At 46.0% G+C, this 27,076-nt stretch overlaps 1 protein-coding gene across 2 annotated transcripts in view; it reads right to left on the bottom strand.

Annotated features, from left to right (window-relative positions):
- The window catches only part of Mgmt (O-6-methylguanine-DNA methyltransferase), a 248,898-nt gene that overhangs the window by 219,467 nt on the left and 2,355 nt on the right, over positions 1-27,076 (bottom strand). Inside the window, exon 1 of one of the 2 annotated variants that reach the window (XM_036204151.1) lies at positions 14,869-14,891. The exons of the other annotated variant lie outside the window; for it this stretch is intronic. Coding sequence (XP_036060044.1) covers positions 14,869-14,883 — 15 coding nt within the window. The 5' untranslated portion in view covers positions 14,884-14,891. Of the gene's footprint in view, positions 1-14,868; positions 14,892-27,076 lie in introns of those variants that run through there. 2 annotated transcript variants of the gene reach the window in all.

Here is a 27,076-nt window from a genome sequence, read left to right as displayed (position 1 = left end):
ATTTTTATTGGATCCTATGGAAAAGGCAAATAGAAAGAACAGGGCATGGAGGCAGGAGGCCAGTCAGCTTTGGAGGAGCAGCCTGCAAGATGGGCTTATAACCAAAGTTCCCAGTGTTGGGATTTCCTTAAATGCTCCTGCATAGTTTCCAGGGTGTAATAGTGTTTAATCTCCAAAACAGACTCTACTCTGTTTTCTTTGTTTCAGAGTGGATATAAATGAAAAAGAAGGCTCCAGAGAGCAAACATGGAAGCCGCCCACTGCTGTGTTCTCTGCGGACAACTGTGTGCACGGGAGGGCTTCACTGCCCGCTCCCAGCCCACGCGGGACCAAAGCCTAAGGCCGTATCAATCTCGTCATCTGAGAGTCATCATCCTCAGCCCACCGGACACTGTGCAGGACACAGAGCTCAGGCCAATGGGTGCTCCGGGAACGGCCTGCTGCTGACCTGATACGGGGCTCTATCTGCAGGAACTTACATGGCATGAAGCACTGATGTCATTTCAGATGTGTAAAGGAAGAAGGTGGTGGGAAGATATAAGCCCACCACAGGCCACATTCCAGAACCATTTGACAGGGAAAGCAGGCCTGTGTCACTTCCTCAAACTGCCCTGTGACACCGTGTGAGGCCAATTATAGAAGTGGGTACAGAACTTTGGAGTGGGGCCGGTCAAGAGAGATGAGAGTTCCGCTTCTCTACAAGCAGAATATGAAAGTTTGGGAGCCCATCTATCAAGCCCGTACGTCAAGGCCAGCAGACGAAACATGCAGGCTGTCTCTTACCACTTAAGCCTGTAAAAGCTTCCGCTCCATGGGAGGGGAGAAGCACTGAGCTTTAGTAAGCACTCTATTTAACAAATAAAACCAAACACCTCATTACCAAGTGACTATTTATAGTTTCTAAAATAACTTAACCTAGTTTTACAAAGCAGATATTTTAAAGTCTCAGAGAAAAGTCTCTGTCAATGGCAGCATCGGGTAGCACACTGATTCTGCCTAGACTCACGAGGATCCCGGGATCTGGACTCACAAGAATCTTCCTCCTACCACATAGAAACCAGTCTCCTTTACAAACAATAACTTACAAAGAAAAGCATAATCATAACATTAAATTATTTTTGACCAAAAAAAAAAAAAAAATCAAAACCCAGTTCAAGGGACACCACAAACCAAACAGCCAAGTATGGATTGGGTCAGTGACATCTTCATTATTTCACGCGTTGGTAACACGAACTGTCATTAACAGGCTTTTTTTATTCTTCTCCCCTTCAGCCTGTATTGTGGCACTAGTGTCCTGTTGGGGAAAAATTCACCTCCCGGTGGGCTGTCCTGGGGTACATACAGTTCCTAGTGAGGTAGCCTAGCCAAGGGGAACGCAGGAATCCTGTGACTACATGGAAAGCCTCCTGGTGCTCAGGGCAGTCCTGACTAAAACAAATAATAACTACAAGTCAGCACAGGACCTCAGTTTCTGTGAACATGAATAGAATGGAGATCATGAAATACCATAAATCTAATACAGCCCAAATACAGGGGGTTGGGGGGTGGATTACACTACCCAACACAGATGCTATTACCCACATGTGGCTTCTCAAATTTAAATTCATGACAATGTAATAAAACTGGAAATCTGACTTCCAGCTTGCACAAGTCACACAGCAAGACCCAAAGGTCACAGCGATACCTGACTACTGTATGCACAGCACAGTCCATTGCTATTATGATCTCTAGAAAGCCCTAACCAACCATGTCATTATACCTAGGAAGGAAATTGAGATCTAGGTCATGAGCCCAGAACCCACTTCCTACCATGGAAAAAGTGGCTGGTCACCAGGCACGTGGTGCAACTCAGCCCTTGGTAAGTGCAAACTCCACACAGCTAGAGCCCCATGTGACCTTCCCTGAGTCAGAACCTCACACCTACACCCCATTCACCACACCTGACTAACACAGGTCTCCAGTTAAGACATGATGGAAAAAAAGTAAAAGACTGCAACATTCCTGGAGTTCTGAATGGCATGGCTGGTGTTGAACAAGATGTAGACCATGGTTAGGAATTTCCAGTCATGCAGGCTGGAGAGAATGCTCTTTCAACAGATGCAAGTTCTGTTCCCAGCACTGACTTCAGGTGGCTCCCAATGGTAGCTCCCACTTCAGAGGATCCAACACCTTCTTCTGGCCTTTGCAGACACTGCATGCATTCATGCATACACATACACACACACACACACGCACACAGATGCACACTTAAAAAACAAGACACCTTGAGTTTGGTCTCCAAAACCCCCATGGTGGAAGAAGCAAAACAACCCCCTTAAGTTCTCCCCTGACACCCACACTTTGTGCTACTGCATATGGAGCACCTTCTGCCCACCTATAAATAATAAATAAATAGATGAACATACAATATTACAAAAATAAATTCTCAACTTGAGATGTCAGAGATCTTCCTCATCTACTGTTATAAAAGCATCCTGTATTATATCCTGACAATGTTCCCTTCAAAGCCCAGGTTCTGTCAATGTCAGCAGGAGAGTGCTTTGAAGGGGACAAAGTCAGGGAGTCTCGTGAATGCTATCAGGATCCTTATGAAAGAGGCTTTGTGCGTCCATCCTTCTGTGGCTTACCCTTCCATGTTCTGCCACGTGAGGACACAGCTCTCCCCTCTCCAGAGGATGCAACCTACACCAGACAACTGAGTGTCAGTGCCAGAGCCAAGACTCCCCTCCAGTGTGGGAGATAAACTGCTATTTATTCTTCATGGATTGCATGCTCTTCAGTATTCCATTACAGCAGCACAAGACGGACCGCACACCATACCGGACGCCACTGGGCTCAAGTGTTAATCATCATTTTTAATTTTGTGTGTGTCTGTGTGTGTGTGTGTCTGTGCGTATGTGTGTTGGTATCCACAGAAGACAGAAGAGGACATTGCATCCCCTGGAGCTGGAGCTACAGGTAGTTATGAACCATTGGCTGTGGATGCTGGGAACTGAATTCCAGTCCTCTACAAGAACAGCAAGCACTTTTGACTGCTGAGTCATCTCTCCAGCCCTGTCACAAGTTAATTCTTTGTGAAGCTGCCACCCAGACACCTAACAATATGTCTTAGTTTCAGTTCTTCTGCTGTGAAGAGACACCATGACCAAGGCAACTCCTATCAAAGAAAACATTTAATTGGAGGTTTGTTCACAGTTTCAGAGAGTTAGTCCATTTTCATCATGACAGGAAACAGGCATGACACTAGAGCAGTAGCTGTACATCCTGATCCCCAGGCATCAAGCAGAGAGAGAAAGACAGACAGACAGACAGACAGACAGAGACACACAGAGAGAGACAGAGACACAGAGAGAATATTGGGCCTGGAATAGGCTTTAGGAACCTCTAAATTCCTACCCCCAATGACACACCTCCTCCAACCAAGCCACACCTAATCCTTCCAAACAGTCCACCAACTGGAACCAAGCATTCAAACAGATGAGCCTGTCAGGCCATTCTTATTCAAACCACCACACAGAGGGAGAGTGTCAAGTCGTTGCCACCTAAAACACACAGTTAGTTATGTGACACAGGTGACCTCAACATGTTGGGTTGAGGTGTTATGCTGTTTTGGATGAGTAAGGTACCCCCATAGCCTTCACCATCAGTACACTCTGTCCCCAGTTGGTGGCACTATTTGGGAGGCTTAAAAGGTGTCCCCTTGCTGGAGGTGTCACTGGGGGAGACTGAGAGTTTCAAGACCAGTGCCACTTCAAGTTCACTCTCTGCTTCCTGCTTGTGGTTTCATATACGAGTTCCCAGCTTGCTCCTCGAGCTGCCATGCGGGCCTGCCGCCAGATGGCTCACAGTGGTGGTAATGAACTCTTCTATATCTGGAACCATAAACAAAAATCAACCCTTTCTATGTAAATTGCCTTGGACATGCTATTTCATCACACCAAAAGAGAAACTAATATAGAATTTGGTACTGGAGAGTGAGCTAGTACCGTGAAGAACCTAACTGTGCTGACTTTAGGAAGAATGTGTAAAAGACTTTAGAACCTGAGACCAGAAAAGAGGTGGGACTCTCTAAGAAGAGTTTAATGGGGCATCCCAGCAGGAGGTTGGAAGACCTTGGAGCTGACAGCAACAATGAGGTGGACTGTGAAGGCTCAGCTCAAAGTGCTTCTTTGGCCTAGAGACCAGTCTCATGATAGTTTAGCAAAGAATATGGCTATTTTCTTCCCCTTTCCTTAGGACCTGCCTGAAGCTAAATCTGGCCAAAAAGATTTCAAGACAGCCTAATATTGACTCTGTCACTTGGCCACTAGTTGTCTTATGTTGCTGTGAAGAAACACCATGACCACAGAAATTCTTACAAAGGATAACATGAAATTAGGGTGACTTACATTTTCAGAGGCTTATTTAGTCCATTATCATCATAGTTGGACACGGCAGCATACAGGCAGACATGGTGCTGGGGAGTTCTACATCTTGGTGTAGGAGGAGCTGAGTTCTACATAGTGATCCATAGGCAACAGGAAGTGACTTGTGTACCACACTGAGTGTAGCTTAAGCAAAGGAACCCAACCCCACAATGACACACTTCTTCCAACAAGACCCTACTTACTCCAACAAAGTCAGACCTCCTAATAGTGCCACTCCCTTTGGGGGCCATTTTCTTTCAAACCACTACATTCTACCACCTAGGCCCCAAAGGCTTACACCCTATCATAATGCAAAAATGCATTCAGTCAAATTTCAAAAGTCCCCATTGTCTATAACAGTCTCAAACTTATTTAAAAGTCTAAAGTTCAAAGGCTCTTCAGAGAGTCATGCAACCTCTTAACTGTAACACCCTATAAAATCAAAATCAAAAAACAGATCACATACTCCAACATATAATGGCACAGGACTATTCCAAAAGATAGGAAAGGGAAGTGGTGTCACACACCTTTAATTCCAGCACTTGGGAGGCAGAGCCAGGCAGATCTCTGTGAGTTTGAGGCCAGCTTGGGCTACCAAGTGAGTTCCAGGAAAGGTGCAAAGCTACACTGAGAAACCCTGTCTCGGAAAACAACAACAACAAAAACAAAAAAATAGGAAAGGGAACATAGTAAGGAAATATTGGACCAAAGCAAGAACAAAAACCAGCTGGGCAAACTCCAAACTCTGCATCTCCATGTCTGATGTCAAAACACTTATCAGATCTTCCAACTCCTTTCAGCTTTGTTGACTGAAACACACTTCTTTCTCTTGGGCTGGTTCCACTCCCTGTGAGCAGCTCTCCTCAGCAGGTATCCCACGGCTCCAGCATCTCCAACATCTTGGGGTCTCCAAAGCAATCCAGGCTTCACCTTCACAGCTTCACACAATGGACTCTCTAGGGTTCCATGCAGAGACACCCCTGACACATGCCTGGTCTCCCTGGCTTTCCTTAGTCATGGAGGAAGATTGTATAACCACTATCTTCTGTCCTTGACTCTAAAGCCAGAACCACATGGGTGAAGCTGCCAAGTTCTGCTACATGCTGGGCCTGGGACATGGTCCCCTAGTTCAATTACATCTTCACCAGCTTTCTGTTTTCAATGCCTAAGCTTGGCTATCCTGAAATTGGATCTATATACCGGCTTGCTGCAAACTCAGATATCCACCAGCCTCTGACTTCTGAGTGCTGGGATTTAAGACAAACACCACCACATCTGGCTCTAAGTGTTTCTTTAGTTCCTTTTCACGAGTTGAAAACTTAGCTAGGTGGCATCTTCTTGCCCTGAGGTCACCACTCCCTTTATTCCATTTCTTAATCTGTTCATCTCCTTGAACACAGGACTTAGCTTTATTCCATTTCCTGGTCTCTTTCTTCTCCTTAAATTATATATTTTGTATTTTTCCTTTCCTGGCTTGCTCCTTTTCATTATAAACCTTCATTAGAGTTAACAATAATAACCACAAGACAGAGTCAATACTAAGCTGCTTTAAGATTTCCTCTGCCAACAGAATTAATCCAAACCTCTTCATTTTAGCCTCAGGCAGACTTTTCAGAAAAGAGCAAAAAGCAGCCACATTCATCACCAAAAATATCATAAGAACAGTCTCTAGGCCACATACTAACATTCTTCTCCTCTGAAACCTCTTCAGCTGCCAGGCACTCCCAGTTCAAATCACACTCAGAACCACTGCCTTCCATGCTTCTACTAGTGTGGGCCATTAAGCAGCACTTAAAGCGTCCAACTGCTTTTCTAATTCACAGTCCCAAAGTCTACATTCCTCTAAACAAAAGCATAATCAGGCTTATCACAGCAACACCCCAGTCCATGGCACCAACTTTTGTCTTAGTTAGGGTTTCTATTGCCATGAAGAGACATCATGACCACAGCAATCCTTATAAAGGGAAACATTAAATTGAGGTGGCTTACAGTGTCAGAGGTTTAGTCCATTATCATCATGGACATGGCAGCAAGCAGGCACAAATGGTGCTAGAGAAGGAGCTGAGAGGTCTACATCTGGATCCACAGGCAACAGGAAGTGAACTGTGTACCACACTGAGTATAGCTTAAGCAAAGGAGACCTCAAAGCCCACCCCCATAGTGACACACTTCCTCCAACAAGCCCATGCCTACTCCGACAAAGCTATACCTAACAGTGCCACTCTCTTTGGGGGCATTTTCTTTCAAACCACCATACTAGTAATCACTCTTATGCAGTTCTACAATGAAAAAGAGCAAGTGAGGGCAGAAAGAAATACAGAATGTACAGTTTAGAAAAAAAAAAAAGGACACTGACAAGCCTAAAGCTACAGGCAAGGTATGTGTTGGAAGAGAGGCTGCAATTGTTAGTAGATGAGCACCATTAGGAGAGACCTGATTTTTACTAGAACAAAGGGAAGGGTGTCCTCAGGGTAAGATCCTATCCATTAAATTCCCAGCTTGTGAAAGGAAAAGGCCTAAGAATCTTTCTGCTCCTACAAAGAAAGCAACAGCAAACAAAAGCTACTGCAAATGTCCCAAGCTGCCAGCTGAACTTGGCAGTGCTGTCCATGTGGTTCTGCCTTTAGAATCGTGAAGGATGCACGAGGAAAGGGGGTCATGGAATCTTCCTCCACAGTTTCAGAGAGCATCTGAGGCCAGATGTGTGGCAGGGGAATCTGTGCCTGAAGGCCCTGAGGGGGCAAGAGATTTGATAGGCCATTGCATGAAGCTGTACAAATGAAGCCTGGGTTGCAACAGAGGCCCCAAGATATTGGAGCTGCTAGAACTGTGACTGATGGGACCCCAGATCCCAGGTGACGGCATCCACCTGCACATATATCTGTGGACACAGGCCTGAACCTACTAGGAATTGATTTTAATATTACTTTTCACAATCTTCCAGATTTGGTACATATTTAACTTATGGTAGCTTTAGGCAAAAGTGTATCAACCCATTTCTTTTAGAGAAAACTGGATTAAGGAGTTCTAATATACTAGATATTGAACACATGACAATTTAAAATTTATGCTGACCTCTCTAGCAAGTAGAAACAATTTAGGGAGGAAGAAGGAGATGGAGCAAAACTGAGGGACTAGGAGCACAGTGTGGCCTTGACAACTGATGGCTGTAGTTACATCATCCATGCACAGACTGTGGGCCTCCCCTCATTGCATCAGAGAGGCAGCCCAGGTCCCCTGGCCAGTGAAAGGACATGGTTGAGTGCTGCTGCCACAGTGGCTTCAGGCACCCAAATGCCCTTTGGGGACGTGAAGAAAGCATCCCTGAACAAAGTCCTCAGGAGTCAAGCTGATGAGACTCAATCCAGATGAGTCTGGTCAAGTCTCAGACCAACAGGTACGAGGCTGTCATGTGTGAGAGGTACAATAATATAACAGATAGGTTGGAGCCCACGCTGGAATGTAGGGTTTCAGAGAGTTAAAGGAACCAACATAAAACAGGAAATAACTGTTTATGAAGTATGTAAATAAACAAAAGTTAATGATGGGAAAAAGAAAGAGCGGAGAACAACAGGAAATCAAAACTGCTCACAGTAAAGAATCGGATTTCCACTCCATACCACAGTTTCAAATTAATTCCAAATGGTGAATGGACTTGAATATGAAGAGGAAAATTGATATTTCTACAAGAGAATATAGAGCAGCATTTTTATGGGGGAAAGGGATGGGCATTTCGAAATAAAAAAAAAAAAAAAACAACTTGCACATTCTGTGTCTTAAGTCCAAAGCCAATTATATGTAACTATATTAAAACTAGGAAATCTTGCCCACTAGAAGTCACCATCAAGAAAATGATGAAATAACTATGAACTATTGGAATCCAGAATATCTAAAACACTCCTACAAATAAATAAGAAAAAGACAAGTAATTAGAATACAGACAAAGGAGGTGTGAATAGGGACGGGAACATAACTGCCTCAGGAGAGTGCCTACCTTCATTCGTAGGGTAAATCAGAGTGCATACCGAGCATTCATGGAGCTGCAGATACTATCCCTAGCGCCCACTAAATCCAGGTGTGGTAGCCTATATATGCAATCCCAGCACTTGGAATGGGAAGGCAGGAGGAGAAGAAGGTCAGGTTCATCCTTGGCTCCATGGCCAACCTGGGTGTGAACAGGCATTTCACAGAGACAGAGTGGTGAGTGGCAATATGGAAAGATATTCAGCCTCGATGATGGGAGAAAGGCAAGCAAGTCACACTGAGGTACCACTTTCCACACAGATCCCACTGAGATCTTACTTGCCACACAGTAGGCCAGCAACTACCCAGCGGGGGTAGGGTCTCGTCTGCTTTAGCTGTTTTCACAAAGCTATAAACTGTCTTGTATCACAGAGCCCACTGACAGGCCAACAATTCTGCCTAAGCAACACAAAAGAGAAACTGCTCAACTTGTGTGCTGGAGACACATTCCAGGGTCATCAGAACTGTGGAGCCCAGAAAACCCTGACATGGGTCCAAACGCCTGCTAACAGGGAAACATCAAACCACATGACAGTCCCAGAGGGCGGTGTCACGGTGGGCAGTGCACAGAACACTGGCCCAATGCAGCTCTGGATGGAGTTCAGAAAGCGAGAGAGAAAAGTGAGTCTCTGGTTCTCACAAGCAGCACAGCGCCCTCTTCATCGCTGAGACACAAAAGTGCATATAGGAAAACTATATAAACATGAGTTTCAGGGCAGTGACATCATCAGGGTGGGACCAGGCAGGACAGGAAGTCCTGCCACTCTCTCTCACTCTCTACACACACACACACACACACACACACACACACACACACACAAACACGCATTCACACACACACACACACACAAACACGCATTCACACAGACATACACACACAAACACACACACACACATACACACATGCATACACACACATCACACACATACATACACACACCACACATACACATACATACACATATGCATACACATACATACAGACACACATATATAACACACACACACATAAATACACACACACACACACATATATATATACACACACACATAAAATCACTATATAAAGTTTATAATATAAACTTTACATGTAATCCAAAACCTTATCGAGACCACTTTCCCCCTTTTACTTCCATAGCAACCAGATATATGATGTCATAAGCATTTATGTCTAATGACAGTCATGCTCAGAAGGCTGATCACCCAGGTGTGGTAACACAAACCTGGAATCCCAGCTGTGGGGGATGAGGGCAGGAAGATCATAAGTTCAAAGCCTGCCTGAGCTACACAGTGACATGGTAAGAAGCTGAGAGAAGAGAAGGGGAAGGAGAGGAAGGAAGCAGAAGAGCTTCACCACAAGGAAGCATTCTACAGCTCACAAGGCAATACTACTTATATTCTTTAAAAAAAAAATTTATCTGTTTACAAACGTATGTATTTGTGTGTGTGCATGGGCATGTGCATAGCAGGGGTACATCTGTGCCATGGAGTGACTGCAGAGGTCACAGTAATAGAAATTTCCAAGTAAATACATTTCATACTTTCAAAAGATAACTACTAGTTGGGCATGTTGTCCCAGCACTCCAGGGGCAGAGGCAGGAGGATCTCTATGAGTTTGAGGCCAGCCTGGTCTACAGAGTGAGTTTTAGGAAAGCCAGAGCTACATAGTGAGACTCTATTTCCAAAAAAGGGGGGCGGGGACTGAAAACTCCACATACATGAAAGACATAACAAAGGAACAGTCAAGTAATTTCTGTCAATGCATTCAACAACTTCCATGAAAGGGTCAAATGTCTTGCAAAACACAAAATGCCAAAAAATTCTCACGAAGAATAATTGGCATGAGCAGGTGTACATTAGGGAGAAAAAGAAGGTCCAAGGTTTGCAGTAAATCCTTAGAGAAGTCTCCACACTTAAACAACTTCCTGGGTAAATTCTAGAAAACACTTAAAGGTAAAACAATGCCAACAGTATGCACAACGACACAAAAGTGCCAGGCACCTCATCTGGGCCCTAATCACAAAGCAGACAGACATGGAGAAAGTTACAGTGCCATGGCCTTTTGTGGGCTGACACACAGAGCAGAAAGAATGCAACTCTTCAGACCCAGGTGGAGTTCAGCCAGAAATCCAAAACCGCCACAGTGTGGTGTGTAGCGATCACATCACCATCAGTGCATAAAGGAGCAGAGCAACTTCCAACTGACAGAGATGCCAAGCCAGGCAGGTTCCCTTTACTGTGGCAAACTCCTGAGACACCAGCTAACCAGGAGGAAAGGCTTGGCTCTCCTCACAGTTGCTTTACTTAACTCATAGGGAGGCTGTGTGGTAGTGAGTGGGTACACCAGTAAAGCGGGACCATTCACTTTATCACTAAGACTTGAAAGAGGAGGGCCAGAGTCCCAGAAGCCCCTTCAGGGCACAATCGCAATGTCTGACCAAGGCTCCTTCCCCTGGGCTCCATCTCGTCAAAGTTGTGCAATCTACTAATAGAGACTTTCTAGGGACTTGAACTTCCATCTATGGACTTCTAGGGGAGTTCATTTCAAACTGCAGCCAAGCACCTACAGACACCTAATGCTAAAGTCACAGTTCATGGTAACAGATGGAAGTTGGGAAGGCACAGGAGTTTGTCACCAGATTGCCACCCTCCAAAAGTCTGCCACTTGGCCAGCTCTGCTAGGATGGCCCCATGTATCTGAAAGTATAAACTGTTACTCCCTTTTCCATCCTCTCCAGTGAGCAAGGGCAGCTTCAGGAGGCCTGAACCAAAGCTCCACATCTAGGCAGACTGAACGCAGAAGCGGACCTGAGCACCCTGCTGCCTTCCAGGCACTCAGATATTCAGAAGGTCTGAAAACAAAGGCAGATCCGTAACACTCCTGGTGCTAATTGCTTTTTATGGAAAATAAAACTGCCTTCCACTGAAAAATGCTCTTTATGCAAAAATCGAACGGGTTATGGTTGTTCACATGAATTAATAAATACTTTTCAATTTCTCAATGTTATCTCTAAAACAGCAATAGAGTCAGCCATCTGTACCTTCGGGACTTAGCCCACAGAAACTGGAATTTGGGGGAGAATATTACATGTACCAAACGTATATAATTTTTAACTTATTACATTTCTTTCTTTATTTTGATAGTTATGTTGCAATGGATGTTTTTAAAAATTTAGAGGGAAAAAGTGGGGAAGAGAGAGGGACCAAAGCATACAGTGTACATACATATATGGAAGTATGAGAAAACAAAATTTACTAATAAAGACAGAGAAATTTCTAAATGATTTAATCTGTTGGAGAATGTGCTGGGCTCTGTGAGAACACTGTGCTTCTTTATAAAAAGGATCCCTGGATGCTGGGGTTCCAAGGAGAACCTGGAACAATCGTGTCAAGGAAACTGAGCAGCCACTGTGTACTGCTCGCAAAAGCTCTGGGGAGCCCTAACAAATTTTAAGAGCACATACAAGTTCTGAGACCAAATTGAGGGTCCCCTGTCATCTCCAGTACTCTGTAACCTAGGACTTTTTAGAGACTTAATACCCTGACTGAGCTCTGAGGGATATCTTCCACTGGAGAGGGACATGAGGGAGGGTGGGGGTGAGAGATCACCCGCTGTCTCAGGAAGATACTCATCATCCCACTTCTTAAAATGCTTTCCAAAACCTCCACCACCATGTGCACAAATTTTCCCACAAAAATTTGATTAAATCTCTCTGGGAGACATCTTCATACGGCACCACTAGAGAACACCAGCATGCCCAGCTGAAGCTGGGGGTAAAAAGAGCCCTGTGGCAGGGCGCATCAGTAGAGGAACACAGTTCCATATGAAAATGCTTAAAATACATTAGATTTTTGGTCAAGATGAAAGACAAAAGGGAGAAAAAAAAGCAATCTATTCTAATTGGGTTCCCATGGTAACTGTACAATTGGGTTTTTCAATATAACATCCCAAAGGCCCAATGCACACTTGTAAAATATACTTCCAACAGCCGGGATTGTTTTTACATTGCAGCACTCCCAGGAAGATCAATTACTATACATCCCCGCCCTAACTATTAGTGGCGGGAGACTTCAGCAGTACTTGCCATATTAACATAAGTCACATACTGAACACTACCTATCAAGATGATTATGTGGAAGCAATCACACACTTCAGGATCACCAAACACACTCTGAGTAATAAGCCAATAGGAGTGCTGTCCTAGAATCGTGATTATGAAATGCCAGAAATGAAGTCCAAGTATATACCAGGCTGCTATACCATCCCCCTTATTGATTCCCAGAATAAGCAGAATCAGTCATTAATAATTACATTAGAAGGTGACCCTTGGGGTTAATCATATTCTTGCTGGCTCCATGGAAGTAAACAGCAAACAGATGCTAATATAAATAAATAAATAAATAAATAAATAAATAAATAAATAAATAAATAAATAAATAAATGGAAGATAACCAAGAAGAATTCAGATCCATATCTTAATATTTACAACACATTCCCAACCCCAATGTAGGGCCCTAAGGACATGGTGTCCATCTATACTACGGGTTAGAGAGCTGGGAGTACTCAGAATGAAAAAGCTTATCATCTGCATTTCCTGTATAACAGTCCTAAAAGTCTGTAGAGGTTTAGAACCCACACACAGTGGGAGGGACAGGCAGGTTTAATGGCCTCCAACTTCTATGGGTCCCCTGTAATAGGTTGTATAGATGCAGAAGGGGGCCAGCAGGATGTCTGTCAGCAGGAAACACATACTGAGGTCCCCACCTCATTGAAGACCTACCGATGTTCTCAGGGACAGCCCAGCCTGAAGGTGGCCACTGTGCCGCCCCTGAGAACCCCAGATAATGTTCAAAATGTAATAACCATTTGTTGTGATACTCTGGGACCTATGGAGTCAACACTGGTCACTCTGCATAGCCTTCTCTTATGGAGGATCCCTCAGCCATCAATTTATCTTTGCTGTAACCTCTGCTTCCCAGGGAGTCCTGAGAGACCCAACAAGACTAGCCCTTTCTCTGCAACCCTGCCGGCCTCCTTTGTCATGCTTACTGCACCCATTTCTGCAGTCACTGGGGCTCCTGGTGACCAGCGCCGGCTTCTGTTTTCTCTTCCTCTGGTACTCATTTACATCCACAGGAAGCCGGGAGCTCAACTAAGAACAAGGATTGTGGGTATTATCTGGTAAGAATTAGACAAGCCAAATGTGATTATGCACATCTTTAATCCCAGGACTTAGTAGACAAAGGCAGGTAGATCTCTGTGATTATGAGGCCAGCAGGTCTACCTAGAGAGTTCCGGGATAGCCAGGACAGCCATAGTAAGACTGCCTCAAAGAAAAGGAGAGGAGAGGGGAAAGGATAGAAAGGATAGGGATTGGAGGAGTGGAGGAGGGGGCTGGGGAGAGCTTACACTGGAGATGGCTCAGCAGTTAAGAGTGGCTAGTTGTTCTTCTAGAGGAACCGAGTCAAGTTCCCAGCATGAGTGCTGGGCAGTACACACATGCCTGTAACTCCACCTCCAGGGAATCTGAACCCCTCTTCTGTGGACACTAGGGAACACACACACACACACACACACACACACACACACACACACACTTTGTTATCTTTTTTTGCTCTTTTGGAGGACCCACCGCCCAGCTTCCAAGTAAATCACTCATGGAGGCTTGTTCTTAATTATAAATTAAGCCTTAGCTTAACTATAAACAAGCCTTAGCTTGGCTTGTTTCTTGCCAGCTTTCTTTAACTTAAATTATCCTGTCTACCTCTTGCCTCTGTGTTTTTCCAGCTCTCTTATTTCTGCAAATCTTACTCTTACTCTGTGGCTTGCTGTGTAGCTGGGTGGCTTGCCCCTAGAGTCCTCCTCCTTCTCTGGCTCCTAGATCTCTCTTCTCCTAGATTTCTCCTTCTATTTATACTCTCTGCCTGCCAACCCTGCCTATCCTTTCTCCTGCCTTGTTATTAGCTGTCCAGTTCTTTATTAGACCATCACATGTTTTAGATAAGCACAGTAACACAGCTTCACAGAGTTAAACACATGTAGCATAAACAAAAGTAATACACCTTAAAATAATATTCTACAACACACACACACACACACACACACACACACACACACACACACACACACAAAGAGTAGACACTGGGGGGGGGGGGTTGCTACAGGATTAACTTACCTAATAAACCACTTGGCCAGTTTGTAGAGAAAGAGTGGAAGCCTTGTTTCTCTGAGCTTCATGTAAGGAATGGGGCATGTGCAAGAAAAGCCAGCAACGTAGGAGGTGGGTGTCTATGTAACTGCACTATAGAGGGTCACAGGCCTCCTGGTTCAGGCTTCTGGGGCTTTTCCCTCAGCTTACTAGCCCACTCCTCTTCTTAATAAACTCTGTTTCCCTGACCTCAGGACAACCCTCCCTCTTTCTCCGAACCCCCCACTTACCCCATGTCTCTCCATGGCTGACACGCAGGCTTCCGGCCCCTAACTCAAGCAGGCACAGCTTTCCCTCTCCTCTTCTCCAGCCCCTCCTCACAACAGCTGCCAAGACTGGCCTGTCCTGTTGTTTCTCTTACATAATCTAATAGTCCTTGAACTTCCTTCCAAATCTGTTTATAAATTCTTTTATTAATGAGACTGAGAGCCCACAAGAAAGAACCCTAAATTTCCCAGTAACAGAGCTATCTTCATTCCCAAACCTGAACTTTATGCACAAACACCATGTTGGGTCAGCTCTGGTTGTCAGAACACAATGTCACACAGGGTGGCTTAAATGACAGGCATTTATGTAACTTTGTACAGACCAGACAAAAGCTCCAAAGCTTGGCTACCTAGGCTCCTACAGAGGACTCTTTCTTGGCATTATCTGGGCTCCTGCACAGAGCTCTTTCCTGGCGTACTGATAGGGGATCTACTGCCTACCTTACAGGGCATGGAGTCTGAGGGACTGGGATCCTGGGCATGGAGTCTGTCAGTCCTGTGACCTCACTTTACCTTAACAATCTTTTGAAGGCCTCTTCTCAAACACAGTCTCATCGCACAAGACTGCAACCTCTGACCCTGAGATGCAGTGCTGAAAAGCACAGAACCTGTGTCCAGCAAAACACAGCCTTTGTCAAGTCAACCACAGCCCAGGCCTCAGAAAGCTCCTGATCCAGCATCCTAACACCTCAGGATGAACGCAGTACCACAAAAGTGAAAGCCAGATGCAATGGAAGGTCAGGAAGGAACCCAGGACTGAAGTGGCTTCTAGCTTGAGACTGGGGAGGTTTGAGGGCAGGGCCAACAGCAGAGTATATCTGGGTTTGGGTTTGAGGGCAAAGGCAGTCACCAATGTACAGAGAGAAAGGGAGACCCCAGACCACCCACACATGCAACTCTGGAGCAAGGGTGAACAAGCACAGTCTGAATAAAGTGCCCACTGGGCATGTGTAGGGCCAGGTAGGTCCAAATGAGCCAGGCCCAAATGCACTTTGCCTTGGATCTGAGCGGGAGGGTCAGCTAGAGTCTATCTGAAGCAACAGAGAAGAGTGATAGGAAGCAAAAAGAGGTCAACAATCAAGTCTCTATGCCAGGGGCCTTGCTAAATAACATACTGTACTGGGCAGCCACACGCCATGCCTATATGGCATTTATGAAGTCTGGAATTTCCAGAAACTTCTAGGTGATTGCAAGGATAGAAGACACCAGATGGGAATGGAAACAAGAGAGGGTGAGGCTAGAGCACAAAACAATGTTCTCACTGCCCACTCCCTGTTCCACCCCATATAACACCCAGGCTCACACAGCTCCACACAGTCCCCTGACTCACCCAGTCCTACATCCACAGAATCCTGGATTCACAGGCCTTTAAGATGCACACAACCCCCAAGGCCCATTGAGCACTGGGGCTCACAGGACTCCAAGGCCCACAGCACACCAGTCTGCAAGGGCCCACAGCTTACATATATCTTAGCAACACTTACTTCCTCAGGCAGACTCGTTCTGAGCCAGGCAGAGGTGATCTGAGGGTGCTGACACCCATAGGCTCCCAGATGTGACCCTTCCTAAGTCACCCGAGACAGCTTGAGACAAAGACAGCACCTTAGGTTGCAAATCACTGTGGTGGCTAGTGTTAACAGAATCTGGGATCACACGGGTCCTCCACACATTAAAATGGAAAAATAAAGAAACAAACACATGAGTGATGGAGCTGCAGAGACGGCTCTGTTGATGAAGTGCTTGCTGTGCAAGCAGGAGGACCAAGTTTGAGTCCCAGAACCCAAGTCAAAGGTAGGCTTGGCATGTAGGTGTAATCCAAGGACTGGGGAAGTGGAGACGCACAGATCTCTGGGGCTAATAGCTGGCCAGCCCAGCCTATCCAGTAGGGCTCTAGGCCAGTCAAAGATCCTGTCTCAAAAAACACAAGGTAATGATGCCTGAGGAGCAATGAATGTGATTGACCTCTGGCCTCCATATATACACGTGTACACATGTACGTACACACACACACACACACACACACACACACACACACACACACAGATCAGTATACCCTAGCCACACTTAACCCCTGTAGGCAGCCTCATGCCGAGCCAGGTAGAGGTCTTTAAGCCCTATGCTTTTGAAGACAGAAAGAAAACAAACTACTGATCCAGACCCAAGGCCAAGGGCACTCCAGCTAGTGGCAGAGTCACAGCAATCATGTCTAGGAGAGCTATGGAGTGAAAGGTGCAGAATGCACCGCCACCCCAGTGTGTCTGGAATGTATCTAGTTAGGACCAAAAGCCCCACTTACCTATGTCTGGTCTCAGCCAGCAGGGAGGGTAATCTTGAACTTTAAGATTTACCCATGTTTACCCCTGCTCATCTTTCTAAGAAAACTTTCTGGCTATCCCTCAGAAGTAGTATTCTGGAAGCAGCCTCCCCTAGTCTCCTGACTCTGACCCAAGGGGACTCGGTTCCCACCCGTGACTACCAGTCAGTTCTCAGAGCCATGCCTCAGCCCAGAGACGGATGGGCTGGAGGAGGGGAGGTGCAGGGAGCCTGTTAATCAGCAGACAGGCCACAGGACACCCTGCATCCATCTGACTCGACAGCTTAATCTGATGCTAACACAATGGTGACAGAAACAAATTTTTTTCTGCACAATAAAGAATAGTACACCTGGGTCTTTCTTGGGATAGCTGGCTAAATTCAGTAACTTTTGGAAATATATCATTTCTTTTCTTTGCCCATTATTCTAGAAACTTCCCCTTGAGTGCTAAGAGCCTTACTAACAAGAACAGCGGCATGCCCGGAACAGAGCTCCTACCACCACTGTGCTAAGGACGTGACATGCTTTCTCATCTGATTCCCTGTCATCTGACACAGGCACAGGAGTCATGGCTGGTATTATCTTAACTAGATGACAACCTAGAAACACTGAGACTCTCAATCTCTGTTTCTGAGACCTTCCATGAGCTCTGCATTCACCATATAAAGGGACCAGGCCTGCAAAACCTGTCTGCTCCAGCTCCTCTGCACCACTCTGAGCCCACCACATATCCATTTGACACACCTACCCTACAACCACCCAAGACCCCACCAGCTACAGTTTATGCCCCAGGGACCTTTCCCCAGATCTCCCTGTGGCTACCCACCTCTCCTGCTTAAATCTCTACTCCGAAGCCTTTTGTTCAGAAGGGCTGTTTCAAACGGTAACGGTTTAGATGTGAAGTGACCTCCCCCCCACCCCCAATACTCTAGTGTTGAAGGCTTGGTCCTCAGCTGGTGGTTCTTTTCTTTTTCGAGACAGGGTTTCTCTGTGTAGCTTGGGCCTTTCCTGGAGCTCACTTGGTAGCCCAGGCTGGCCTCGAACTCACAGAGATCCACCTGCCTCTGCCTCCCGAGTGCTGGGATTAAAGGCGTGCGCCAAAACCGCCTGGCCCAGCTGGTGGTTCTAGTCACTGGGACATAACTGGACCCTATGGGCTCTGACCTAATCAATAGAATCATCTCTATGGGTTTATAATATGATTAGTACTCGAAGGAAGAGCCTTATTGGAAGTAGGTCACTGGGGCCATGTGCTGGAAAGACACTGTGACCTTGACTCTGTCCTGTCTCTCTTCTTCTCCTTCTCTCATTTCTGTCTCTGCCTCCTGATGGCCACGATTCTCTACTGGCCCCAGAAACAATGGAGTCACTCACCATGGTCTGAGGTCTCTGAAAATGAGAGCCACAGCAAACTATCCCCTTAAGTTGTGTGACGAAAATCGAACGTACACAAATCCATTCCATTCTCTTCTGTCCTCCAGATGCCCTCACCAGCACCCAGAACACACATACATCTCACCTACCTGAAGCACAAATCCAATGAATATTATCGATAAAAACCAGGAGTCAGGTGTCGGGGTAAAAACCTGAGAAATCAGAGAAGCAGGGGAGCAGCCACAGTTGCTTCTTCCCTCTTCCGCTCCTCAGTTCAAAAAAGCTGAGATCCTCTCTCCTTATCACTTCCTGCTGCCTCTCTGTACAGACTTCCAGACCTCTATGGTTAACTAGTGGCTAGCTCGGCTCTCTGACTCCAAGCAAGCTTTCTTTGTCAGAACACAAACAAAATATCACACGACATCTACCCAGTCACATCCACTCAGATTTTCAAGAGCACAGCCCTCGAAGACAAGGTTGGCATAAACCTGCTTAGTCTTCTTCCAAAAATTCATGGACTAGAACAATTCCACTGTGCAGCATGGGAGGTCAGGGTACAGTGGGAGGGCTCTGGACTGTGGGGGACAGTGGAGCCAGTAATGCCTTTCTCTCAGGAATAGATGAGTTATCACAGGACTCAGCCTCCCGCCTGCCATTCTGTGCTTCAACATGAGCAGAAGCAATACAAGGCCCTTACCAGATGGGACCCTGATCTCCAACATCCCAAATCCAACATTGTGTGAGCCCCAAAGCTCTTTCTTTATACACAGAACCACCCAGTCTCGGGTATTCTGTTACAGCACCAGAAAACAGGCCTCTGACCCGACTGGCCCTCAATGAGTATCTTCTTACACTAGGAACCACCAGAGGAGCCCCACAGCCATCCACCACCCAGTGAGAACTTTCCATGGTCTTTATGTAAGCAAGCCAAGCACACACGTTCTATTTTTAATTTGCATTTTGATGTGACTGTACACCTAAAACTTGACAGTGTGATTTTAAGGATGCCATGGCTACCTACAGGAAGTACAGGTTGCCCCCCACAGAGCTCAGGCTGGGGGTGGAGGTGCCTGTTAATGAGCCGCCTTCCTCCCCGCTGACATCTCTGCCTGAATGAGCAGTTAAAATAAGGCAATCTCCCCGCCTCAGAGCCCAAATGCCAGGCAAGGCAGACAGCATGCTTCTTTAAAATCCACATTAAATAAAAACACACACCAAACACTTCCTCCTTCCAGAGTAAGAAGAATGACCCTGGGCTAGATGGTTCTTGCCTACAATCCCACCCCTTAGAAGGTGGAGGCAGGAGGATCAGGAATTCAAGGTGAGTTCCAGGCTAACCTGGGCTACATGAGATCCTGTCTCAAAAATCAAAACAAAAGAACAACAACAAAAAAGAAAGAAAGAAAGAAAGAAAGAAAGAAAGAAAGAAAGAAAGAAAGAAAGAAAACGAAGAAAAATTACCCTGCGTGTAGTTGTCTTTCCTATCTAGTCTCTCCTCTCACACACATGTACCTCCAGTCAGCTAACAAGGCTGTTCCCATGACCTTCACAAGCACCACCTCCTCAATGCCAGACCCCACGTGACCTCCACAGGCACCTCCCCTTCACTACCAGACCCCACATAATCTGTATTGGCACCTCCCCCTCATGGCCAGATCCTAGTGCTGAACTTCTTTTTCTTACCAACTGGATGACAAGCAGGCAAGTGAACTTCCAGGGATCCCGAGCAATGGCCTGTTATCCCCACAGCCCTCAGCTTGGAACAGCCCCTCCCTGCATAGCCTCGCCTACTGTACTAGCTAGCCATCCTTATTAGCTAACCCTATACTCTTCTCAAACTGGACTCCCTGCTGACAGGTCCCCAAATGCACCCCAGAGTCATGTTCCAAGGCTCTACCTGGAATATCCAATGCTTGTCCTCCACATCACACACACAGGAAATCTCACAAGCTGCTCCAGACATGCTATGAGGAGGATTGTGCAAGGGTGCCTGTCCAGAAAAGATGCATGGACAGTCCACCGATAGGTCTTGGATGTTCCCCTCCCCCACAGCCCCAGAGCATTTGCCCTCAACTCACCAAGGAGTATGAGGCAGAGACTGACTACAAAGAGCAAAGCACCTTCCAGCAGGGTCTTATCATGACATCTGCATTGCACTCAGCCCCAGCTAACATTCTGCACATTCCTTGTGGGGTCCTGAGAACCATCATGTAGGAACAGACTCATATAAATGCTTTTCTTCACTGCCCAGGGCAATGCTGGCCAGAAAGCCTTCACTGAATATAAAAGCATGTGCTTGTAGATGCCCTGTTCTGCCCCACAAAGGCCTTCTCAGCCTAACCATTGCAAAGAAAGCATGACTGGAGGATGAAAAGCCTGCTCTTGGTTAGCAAACAGATCTGAGCTATACAGCTCTACTCTGTGCCCTCATGTACCTCTGAAACTCTGCTTCCTCACATGTGAAAAGAAAAAAGAAAGTCACTCCTTGCTCATCCTTCTTCAACTGATCCTGAGGACTTGATGAAATGATCTAGGATAGAGCATGGCCAACCTTCAGCTGGAAAGCCATGCAATAGCTTTGAACACAGCTCAATATAACATCATGTCACAATGTCAAAAGGTTGGGTAAAGCAACATAGACAGTATGCCTTTCACACTCCATGATGACATGAACCACATATGAGTGAAGAACCACTCAAAGAAGACACAGTTCCTTCCCCCCAACTTCCCCAAAAAAATTTCTGCAGAGCTCTGATACATTTGATACATCTGATATATTTACTTTTCTGTTATGACCAAATGCCTGACAAGATTCAAGTTAAAAGGGGCAAAGTTTACCCAGGTTTACAGTTCTAGGGAATACAGTGTTTTGTGGTGGGGAAGGCTTGGTGGTAGGGGCAGGAGGTGGCTACATCCACAGCCAAGAGGCAGAGTCAAGAAGGCTAGCGCTCAATTGACTTTCTCCTTTTTACTCAGTGGGGGCTGCAGCCCATGGGATGATGTCACCCACATTTAAGGTAGGTCTTCCCATCTCAACCCAATCTAAAAATTCCATGCCCAGAGGTTTGTTTCCACAGTGATTCTAAATTCCACAAAGTTGACAAACCAAGATTAAGTATTACATACCAAATGTGGTGGCACACACAGTTAATCCCAGTATTCAGGAGGCAGAGACAGGAGGATCTCTATGAGCTGAAAGCTAACCTGATCTATATTAGGAATTCTAGGCCACCCAGCATTGACTTAAAAAAAATTAACTATCACAAAGAGGTTTTGAGACAAGATATCATGTAGCCCAGGCTCCCCTTGAAGCCACTATGTAGCCAAGGATGGAGCTGAACTCCTGTTCTTCTTGCCTCCATCTCCTAAGCACTGGGGTTTCAGGTACACATAACAAGCCCTGCTTCAGATCACTGAATTTTGACAAAAATTTACCCAGCGGACCTGGGTTACCCCTTGGTATTATGGTACGAGCAGTCACATGAGGGAAAAGGCTGGACAAGCTAGTGTCACCCCTGACTCCCGAGCAGGGCCATCATGTGGGATCACGTGTCTGGATTTGGAGGATATCCTTTCAACTTAACAGACTAGAGATATGAAGCCTAGGGCTACCTGGCACTGGCAGTACATGGGAAGCAAAGGAGCCTGCTCTTGGCACCAATTATGAGTATATTCCCTCCTGGCACAGCTGAAGTTGGCCTCCTGAGCAAATGGATCAGGAGGCCAAGCTCTTTGAAAACTCTTCAATAACAAGAAACAGAACAGGCAGCCGAGCAAATCATCATCACAAATGAAACCTTAGAAACCTGGCACTTCCAAATGGGGGAGCCACACCCAACACCCAGGCAAGCTGGTCTCTCAGACACAACAGAGAGAGGCTTCTGGTCCTACTCCACCAAGCACAGCCTTGTGACTGTCAACTGATGTTATCCCAAAGCAATTCTGATCGCTACTCCCGGCTCCCCGGGGCCTGGCCTCTAGAATCCCTCAAGACACCACCTTTATCGTACCCCACAGCTGCCAACAGACCAAGCCTCAGAAGAAGTCACCTTCCTCAAAGTCATGTATGGTGATATTTTATTTGTACTGAAATGTGATTTTATTTGTATATTAATAAAGTTGCCTTGGGGTCAGAGCAAGCCATAGCAGAAGCTGGGTGGTGGTGGTGCACGCCTTTAATCCCAGCACTTGGGAGGCAGAGCTAGGCAGGATCTCTGTGTGTTCAAGGATACAGATAGCATGGCAACACACGCCTTTAATTTCAATACCAACCATAGAAAACCTAGAGGTTTGTACAGACAGGCAGTGATGAGGAGGTCATGTGGCTGGGTTTACAACCAAAGAGAAGGCAGAACAGAAAGTCTATATAAAAGACAGGACACAGGAAGTAGGTATCTTGCGGAGAGGAAAGACAGAGCAGCAGTGAAGGGTAAGGTTTTCAGCTCTCAGCTATTGCTCTGACCTTTTGGCTTTTAACTCTGCAATTGGCTCTGTGTTTCTTATTTAACAAGATGGTTACATCTACAGTCATGGCTGCCATCTTGTCTCCAGGGATGTTGCAGGTGACCACTGTGCTATTAACCTAGATGGGGACTTGGGGAGGTGAGTCTGTGATACAGGCTCTAGTTGGAGTCAAGGAAAAAAAGATGCTCTCTGAAGGAACCAAGCAAGCGTGCTGACTGGGCTACAGAGAAACTGGGATGTAGACTGGACTGAAGGGCAGTGTGCATGCTGACTGACCTGGAAGAAAATAAGGCTGTTAACTAAGGCTGTGGTTCCAAGAGAAGGCTTCCATCCATACTGTGCTTATTTATAAAGCAAACACTCATTTATTACTGCATGTGCTTCCTACCCAGGTAGACAGAATAAGTCAATCACATCCAGCAAAGAGGAAGGCACCTGGGGTGGGGTGCTTACTAGTTGCCCATTTCACCCAGCTAGGAGTTGACTCCGTCAACATCCCACCATGGCTCTCTCCACACACAGCTCTAGCGCTTGCTATATAAAATCCCTTTCACCCCAAAAAACCACATTTGGGTTTATATTTAAAAGCTGGCCCTCACCTGAGAGAAAATGCTTCTACTCAAGAGAAGAAAAGCAATACAACCTATTCTGAAAGGCACTGAGAAAGGAGGCCAGTCATGCCTGCCCATGCTTCACACTTGACATAAAGATAATGCCCGAGTTCTGGGAACATCTGCATTTGCTGTCAGAACCACAAAAGTCATAATGTAATGATAACATGTTGGATTTGCAAACTGAAGAGTCACATGTCTCTGAAGAGTTGAAAACATACACAGATCCATAAAGCCTGGGCAACTTATGCCAAGCACAGGCAGATCCAGCTGGAAGAAGGCTTTGGAGCTGGTCTGAGCTGGAACATCTCTCTCCTGTCTTACTCTAAAGATGAACTCAAGGGCTCAAACAGACAGCAACCAGAGGCCCCTCAGAGCCCCCAAGGTGGAAGATTCCTAGGCTTCAATCCTATATTCCTGCCTTGGGGCCCTACAAACCAACTTGGGCACCAGAGCTCTCAGAAATTCTGATGCCAGCAAAGATCAGACTACCTTTGGGGCAACCTGTGGATACCCACTCATGGAGAGCGACCGGTTGCCACATCGGGTCTTACTGGAGCCCATGTGGGGCAGACCTGACCAATCATACTAACAGCAGACCAACCTAAAGGTGGCATTTCTGGCTTCTCACTTTTTCTCTGGGTTGCAATTCAACTAAGTTTACAAATGAGAAATAGCTGTCTGTTCTTCGTCCCATAGCTACATCTAACCAGCATCTCCATGTCTAAAGTCTCAGGTCCTACTTTGTCCTGAGAGCCGTTCTCTCTCCTCACCCACCAATGCACTGAAATCCCATGGTGGGATCACCCAATCTGTCAATAGGCTAAGAGTGCTCTGAACTACTATCCATATGACTCAATATGTCAGTAAAAACTGCCACCAGCGCTGTGCTTGCAGAAAAATGTCCATAAATGCATTATTGCAACTGGCAGATCGATGTCTATAATAAAAACAAATAGATTTAACAAGTGCCTGCTTTTATGAGCCATGCCATTGGTGGACCATGCATTTAGTGTACCCTCTGACTTCTGGGAGTGGGCCCCAGAGCTGGGCTGGATACAGGGCTGACTTCACAAGTGTTATGGGTAGGAAATTATTCTAACAAGAAAATTTTAGTAGCAGAGTGGACACACCAGGCATTGGCCACTCTTTCATTGTTCCTTTTGTGGTTATCCATGACAACAAATAAAAGCTTTAAGACATTCCTATAGAATCTTTTAATCGGTCTTACTCATATGGTGCAGGCCAAAGTAAGTTTACTCCAGCTGGGAGTGCAGAAAATAAGTTTTAACCAGCAACAAGAGTGTCCCGAGTATGTCTATGGCCTCTGGGGATGGCCTGTCTACTGGCTCCTTCTCTGGGGCAGACTCTGGAGCAAGGTACAGGAGGCAGGCCTAACCCAGGGATGCCTGGTATCTTGGTAGACCCAGCCTGTGACCCTTCTACACAGAAACCACATCTGCCAAGGCACAATTCCTTCAAGGTCACAGAAGGTCACCAAAGGATTTAGTCCCCTTCTTAAGGCAAATCATTGAACAGCTACAGGAAGGGATAAGTCACTCATTACACTCCACACATTCATTATGTGGCTTTCCCCAAACCACACAGCCCTCCTCAATGAGCCCTTTATTACTGCTAATTTTTAAGTCAAAAAGCTTGACTATTGCCACAAGCCAACAGTTAAATAACAAGGACACACACCACAACATATTCAGGCCGCGATGCTGCATCTCCAACTTTTATCTATCTAGGCCTTGTACAGGCCTCCACAGCAAACAGAACAAGAAAATCCATCCTGTCAACCATGGCAAGGCCAGTCTCCAGCAAAGAACTGCTCCCTCCTAGACAAACCCTGTCGCTTTCATTTCAGACCCCAGAACTGGTGTGGGCCAGTTTGTTTATCAGTGTGTGTGGACAGGCTGAAAGAGGCCACACTCCGCTCAGTGGAATGGTCTATAGGTCTCTGATTTGAATCTTCAGGCTTTATTTAAATAACAGTCTGCAGTCAGACACCAATGCCTTCAGTAAGAACTTGGGCAAAGCCATCTGCTCACCCAAACAGGGCCAGGCATAGCTGTGGTGGCAACCGAGCCAGGGTCATCCAGAGTCTGAGATATTCTTGGTGACAGAGACCCAACCAGAAGCCAAAGATCTGGGGGAAAGTAGATGGGAGGGGGGGGGCTTTACACCAGGGTGGGGCATTGGAAAAGTCACCACGACATGAGAAGAGACAGGACTGTCTCCCAGCTTCATGGTGCACTCAACTTTTTGTGCTTTCCCACAAAACAAAGCATTAAGGACACATTAGGCACCTTGCATGCTTTGGATTTTCATCTTCCCCAGGGCTAATGGTCTGTGATCCTTCTGGCTAAGAGAAGCCACAGAAACAAGCAGCCCCATCTAACCTGTGCCCAATGGGCCACATGTGGCTGAGGACAGCTATGAATGTGGCCCAACCAAAAAAAAAAAAAAATACAAACTTATCAAAACTTTATGAAAATTTTTTTGTGATTATCTTTTTGTAATTCAATTGCATGATTTTCAAGTGTGAACTTTACAGACACCAATGCCATGCATGTCAAAAGTCTAGCTGGGAGGTGGTGATGCACACCTTTAATCCCAGCACTTGGGAGGCAGAGGCAGGTGGATCTCTGTGAGTTCGTAGGCCAGCCTGGGCTACCAAGTGAGTTTCAGGAAAGGTGCAAAGCTACACAGAGAAACCCTGTCTCAAAACAAACAAACAAACAAAAAGTCTGGATGGCATGTGAGTCTGTGTCGTGGTGCACTGTGCTGTTGGGTGGGGCTATTCGGGGTCAGATAAGTGATGCCCTTTTTTGTATAGTATTTTCAGCTTACTCAGGGGAGGGGCAGCCATATCCCAAGTAGAGGAGCAAGTGACTAGTCCTGTGAGAGGGAGAAAAATGAACTGAGACACCAGTGACACTCCCGTTGCTTCCTATCAAAACCAGATTGAACATCTAAGAAAGGTATTGACAAGGTGTTGGTCTTGACGGTCTGACCACTGGATCCTAAAAGTTGGTGCTCTGTAAATGAAGAACAATCACAGCAACTTAAGTGGGTTGTTTGGTTGGTTGACTGGTCGTGTTTTTAAAGACAGAGTTTCACCCTGGCTCAAAGTAGCCTGAAACAACTATGTGGTCCAAACTGGCCTTTAATTCCTAGCAATAATCTTCCTGACTCAGTCTCTCAATACTGGGATGAGAAGCTTCTCAAGTACTAAGATTCGAAGCTTGAGCCACCAAACTCAGCTGGCATCTATTAACAATCACTGTGAAGGGTACAGTATTAAGGAAGGAAGGGAGCAGTTCAGGTGTCTCTCCTGCCTGTGTCCCTGCATGAGGCCAGAGGGGACCCTAACTGACTGGACTAGTTAGTATACTTGTTAACT

Source organism: Onychomys torridus, chromosome 1 (genome assembly GCF_903995425.1).
Source record: "Onychomys torridus chromosome 1, mOncTor1.1, whole genome shotgun sequence".
Taxonomy (NCBI): Eukaryota; Metazoa; Chordata; class Mammalia; order Rodentia; family Cricetidae; genus Onychomys; species Onychomys torridus.
This window is presented reverse-complemented; position numbering and strand designations above follow the sequence as displayed.